The sequence below is a fragment of the Trachemys scripta genome, chromosome 8 (assembly GCF_013100865.1).
Source record: "Trachemys scripta elegans isolate TJP31775 chromosome 8, CAS_Tse_1.0, whole genome shotgun sequence".
Lineage (NCBI taxonomy): Eukaryota > Metazoa > Chordata > Testudines > Emydidae > Trachemys > Trachemys scripta.
In genome coordinates, this window is record NC_048305.1 from 575,464 (window position 1) to 580,758 (window position 5,295).

The window sequence follows — 5,295 nt, forward strand, 5'->3', positions numbered from 1 at the left end:
TCCTCAGAGTGGAGCTAAGCACTTCGCCCCATGATCTCTCCTCCCCCACCCGCCCCGTCCCCCGGGAGGCCCCCCCCCCCCCCCCGCAACTACCCCCGGTGCCAGTTCAGATGTGCAGAAAAAACCTTTTGAGTTTGCCATGAAGCGACAGGGCCGTCCTGTTCCCTGGGGCTGCTCTGCTCTCACCTTCATGCTCCTGCAGGGGACTGCAGGACGGCAGCAGGTCCCTGCTTTAGGGGGTATTACCAGGGGCCAGTCCAGCTTGTGGGGGCCTGGCCCTTGAGCTAAGCCCTGTAGTCCCAGCCCCCCACCATGTGCAGCCCCCATTCTGAGCAGAACATGGCCTTTCTCTAAGAGCGGATATCAGGCCCTGAGCCGAGTGGACTTTTCCACCAAAGCAGAGCCTGGCAGGAGGGTGAGCAGGCCCCACAGCAGGTCTGGGACCTCCAGCTGTAAGGTTGCTGTTGCATTCAGCATCCTGTGATGCACCCAGCAGGACACTGTCACGCCTGGCCTGATGGCTGCAGGGGGCAGTGAAACCCTCCTGCGGGCTGGAAGAGCTGTATTTGCTTCCTCACCCCATCTCACAACAATGAGAACAGGTTGGGGGTGAGAGGTTTAGACCCAGTAGAAGAAGCCACCTTCTGCAGCACTGAGGCTGCAGGAGCAGAGCCCAGCAGTCCTGGCCCTACCAGCGCATAAGCCAGCAGTTATGGGGCAGCAGGTCCTTGGGCTAGCATGACCCAGCCTACAGAGCAGCTGCTGTTGGCCGCAGCTGGAGGGGGTGGCCAGCCTCTCGGTCCAGGAAGGAAGCTCAGTTCAGAGATTCCAAGGTCAGGTGGGACCTTAGTGATTGTCTAGTCTGAGCTCCAGTACAGCACAGGCAGAGACCTCCCCCCAAACCATTCCTGGAGCAGAGCGGTTAGAAAAACAGCCCGTTGGGATTTAGAAATGGTCAGCGGTGGAGAGTCCCCCGGGGCAGTTGTTCCTGTGGTTAATTACACACAAACAGACACCCCTCTGGTCCTTCTCTAACCAGAAACATTCACAGGCCTGTGCTGTTCCCTGGGGTAGGGAGTCTCAGAACCTTGCCCCCTGCAGTACAGGAAGCTCCGTCTCTGGCTGCTGGGGAGGAGCCTGGGGCTGGATTCTTGCACGGACACCATCCATGGCTCCACTGGCTTTAATGCCACCACTGCAGCAAATGAGCAGCCATTACATTCCAGGGAAACACGGTGCAGGATTTCCTAACTAGAGCTGGGAGAGGGCAGGGCCAGGAGAGAAGGGGGCACTAGAGGCCAAGGCATCAGATATTCACTCAAGCCCCATGGAGAAGGCTGGGGTATGGTGTGTACTGTGGGAAGTGGCACTGGCACTGCTGGTGCTCTGGGCGGATGCAGCCGGTGAGCAGTGACATGCTCACGAGCTGGGGTTCAACAGAAACATGACCTTACTCCACAGAAAGCAGGGGTGGGCAGCGGGACCTAGAAGCCACATGAAGGGGAATGGGAAGTTCTGGGCAGTATTGTAGCCAATACGTCCCATTCTCTGTTGAAATCCCAGCCCGTGTTAATGGGGTTCTGGGCCCCACTGCATCAACCAAACCTCTCTTGTGAGCCTCCCGAGTGACTGGCCTCCTGCAGACACTCACAGCCTGGCTTCCGTCCCTGCTTCCTCTTGGAATCACAGAGCAGTAGGAGAGCAAGGGAGCGAGGAGCAGAAATGGTGCCTGACCAAGGCTGGCAGATGGGCACTGGCATGGAAAGCAGGGCGAGGCTCAGTGCATTGATATCACATGGTCCTGATGGGTCTTTATTGTCCCCTTCGAGCACAGAGGTGGCTCTGCCATGGCCAGCGCAAGGAGGGAGCGGCATCTGTGCTGGGGGCCACAGCGTCTCGGTCTCAGCTCTGCCCTTCCAGCTGCACCGACCGAGGAGCTGGGCTGGCTCCTCAGCCCTCTTCCAGTCTGTCGCCTCCATGCTCCAGCCCTCGCGCTCAGCTGCCGCAGCGAACCTGCCCTGCTCCAAATGGCCCCGCTGCAGTCCCTGGGCATCTCAGCATGGCAGGCTGCTCAGCTGAACGTGCACCAGGGGGTCTTGCTGGCATCACAGTCCAGCAGGATATTGAGGACAGTGCAGGGAGCTCCAGCCACACTCAGCGCCGTCTGGGACTCAATCCGATACCTCACATTGTTCAGGCCCCCCTCCCGATCCACCTTGAACTGCTCCTGAGAAAGACAACACGGCATTCAGTTCCCACGCAGCAGAAAGGACAGTGCGCAGAGCTAGCCGAGATGGGACCAGAGCAGGGGACAGGGCGGAGCCAGCAGGGACAGGGCTAGAGCAACAGGCTGGGCCGGCTCAGACCCATGCAGCCGCCTGCAGCTCACAGAGAGACACCATTTCCCTGGGAGCCCCTTCTCTTCACCCCTCCCCTCCTGTGCAGAGGGCAGCAGGGCCCCTGCCCCGCCCCAAGGGAGCAGCTCACACCTGCTTCTGGGTAGCAATGCGCTTCTGGTCTCGCTTCCTCCAGGCTGGGTCGTGCAGGTGCTGGAAGGTCTTGTATCCAGTCTTTATTCCCGAGGGGCGGAAAAGCTGGGGGGAGAGCGGAGCGTGCATTAGTCACTGGAGTCCCTGCCCGAAGCCAGGTGCCCTGTCCCAAAGCTTCCTGAACCCCATCACCCGCTCCCCTGGGCTCAGCAGGGAGCTAGGCTGTCCTCTCCCAGGCCTTGGCAAAGATCCTGGTGGCCATGCCTGGGAACGGTGTTTTCTCTGTCCAGGAGCCTGGAGAGTATCCCTACCTGGAGGCCAGCTCCTTTGATCCGGCGATAGAACTCATCATCCTCTCGCCCCCAGCCCCAGAAGCGGTTGGACATCCCATTGCACTGAAATGAGAGTGTGTCACAGGGGTAGAAGCTTGTGATGTCCCCCTCCCTCAGCATCTGCCTGATGCATGCACCCAGAGTAACCTCTGCAGCCAGGCAGATGGAGAGCCGCCCCATGGGGGAGAGCCATGGCTAGACCCTGGGACACAAGGCCAGACTCCAACCAGCTCAGCCCATGAGCCCCCATTCCTGATGCACCCCTGTCGCTCCCTCCCCATCGTGTCGCCCCTTTCACATTTCCAGGGTGGAGAAAAGTGACGAACAAGGAATCGTCCCCCAAACAGACGAGGACCTCACCCCTCTCTGTGCTGGGACTTACCATCTCGTAGTGCTGCTTGGTGAGCAGGAGGATGCCGCCCACATACGTTTTGTAGTGGTACAGCGGGTGCAGCTCTGGCGATGCCACATGGAAGGGCCCTGCCTCCGGGAAGCCGTAGTCCAGCTCCTCGTTGCGGGGCAGGAGATCAACGTCGTGCATGGCAATGTAATCGGTGTCGTTGCCACTCTCCAGGAAGCCGACGTTGATCAGAGATGCTCTGTTAAACCTGCTCAAGACACCAGGAAAATCTTGTCCCAGCACCAGGAGCATCAGGCTTCCCGTAGACGCAGCAGCAGCAGTCGTCCTCCAGACAGGCTTAGTCACATTTCCATCATTCCCCAGCCCACCCTATGCACCAGCAGTCTCTCCTGGCTTCACAGATGGGATCCCAGGACCCAGGTGCTGCAACTCAACACTGAAACCACACCCATGCAGGGGGAACAGTGGCACCCGACCACTGTGGCTAGTAAGGGGCTAACATTGACAGTGCCTGTCCTAAGGGAAGCCCTTTGGGAAAGTGGGCTGGAGGCTGGACAGATGTTCGGCAAGAAGATGACATGTAAGAGACAAAGCATTGGTGGGCTGGCATGTTGGGAGGGTCACCTGGAGGCCTGGCAAGGCCAACATGGTGTGGCCAGCAGGGAGGGGCTAAACACTGGTACCACCATCCAGGTAAAGTGGGCTCTTGGAAGAGGTAACCCAGATGGGTGGGCATACGGGGGAGCATTAAGGCTGTTCTGAGGACACTAGCAAATATTGTGTCTTGCAGCTTTCCCCTGGCTCTCAGAGCTCTAGTCTCACAGCGTTCATAGTCGGGAAGAAAGTCTAGTGGCCTATAGTTAAATTTTCCTCTCCTGCTCAGGTCCGGCCCTGGGAAAGGAGGAGGGAGAAGGAAAATAGCCCTTTACCTTTCTACAGACTCTTACACAGAGACTCTCATAGCCCCTCACCGTCTACAAAACTGAGCCCAACACGACACCTCCAGGCTCAGAGTATCTGAAATTCCAGCTGCTCACAGCCCAGCTCTCCCCAGTCCCGACATGCTCAGCCCAGCAAAGAGAAAAGAAATGGACCTCACTAAGCCCTGAAGGTCAAACTCCCCCATCCCAGGAGAGGAGGAGAGTGTGATTCCCATTTTATAGCTGAGAAAACTGGGGCATGGGTGCAAAGTGAGTTACTCAGGGTCACAGAGCAAGTCTAGAACCTCCGTAGCACAAAGAATGCCCTGGGGAAGGGGCTGCTCCAAGCCTGGTACCTTGGGCCTCCAAAGTGCCCTGGCAGCACAGGGATGGCACCTGGGGCAAAGCTTAGCTCTGTGGGTGGCAAAGGACCATACCTGTAATGATCCACCTGGTTGAGCACGAAGATGTGGTGGCGGATCTTCTTCCTGCTGAGGAAGCGATGCATGTGGGGCACAAAAGCCAACAGCTCCTCGAAGCGTTCCCGGAAGGGGACCAGCAGCGCCAGGCGGTGGGGGCCCCATGACGGGTCCTCAGCCCATGAGGCCCGGGACTCCGGGGGGCAGGGCTTCAGGGGGCTGGGGGCCGCTGCCCCGCGGCCCTGACGGGCCACATCGCCTGAGCAACTGAGCTGCAGCCACAGCAGTGAGGCAAAGCCCAGGAGCAGCGCCGCGAAGAAGAGCTGGAAGACGGAGCATTTCCGCGGCAGGAGAGCCAGCAGCCGGCGGGACCTGGGGCCGGGGTGTGGGGGAAGAGAGAGAGAGTCAGGGCTCGGGCCCAGTGTGCGCTGCCTCCTACCGCTCCCGGCCCCCCACACAGTCGCCCTCATCCCGCTCCTCTGCCCAAAGACCCCGTTCGCTCCCCCAGACCCCCGTCCCTGCTACCCCCACAGACCCCATCCTGCCCCCAGAGCCTGTCCCATCCTGCTCCCCCAACCCGTTCCTGCCCCAATCCCCCCCCCCAACACCCCCCCGACCCGACCCGTCCCTGCCCCCCCGGCGCCTGCCCCAATCCTCCCCCCAGAGCCCGTCCTGCCCCGTCCCAATCCCCCCCCAGAGCCTGCCCCCCCCGCTCCCCCAACACCCCCCCCAGACCCGTCCCTGCCCCTCGGCGCCTGCCCCAATCCTCCCCCC

The 5,295-nt window shown here is 60.3% G+C and overlaps 1 protein-coding gene across 1 annotated transcript; it reads right to left on the reverse strand.

Moving 5' to 3' along the window:
• Positions 1-1,167: 1,167 nt before the first annotated feature.
• Positions 1,168-4,893, reverse strand: B4GALT7 (beta-1,4-galactosyltransferase 7; the record flags this gene model as incomplete). Its single annotated transcript, XM_034779553.1, is given in 5 exon segments — positions 1,168-2,227; positions 2,490-2,594; positions 2,801-2,884; positions 3,204-3,429; positions 4,540-4,893. Coding segments are annotated over 5 exon segments (925 nt in total), but the record flags the coding sequence as incomplete, so codon positions are not given.
• Positions 4,894-5,295: the final 402 nt, after the last annotated feature.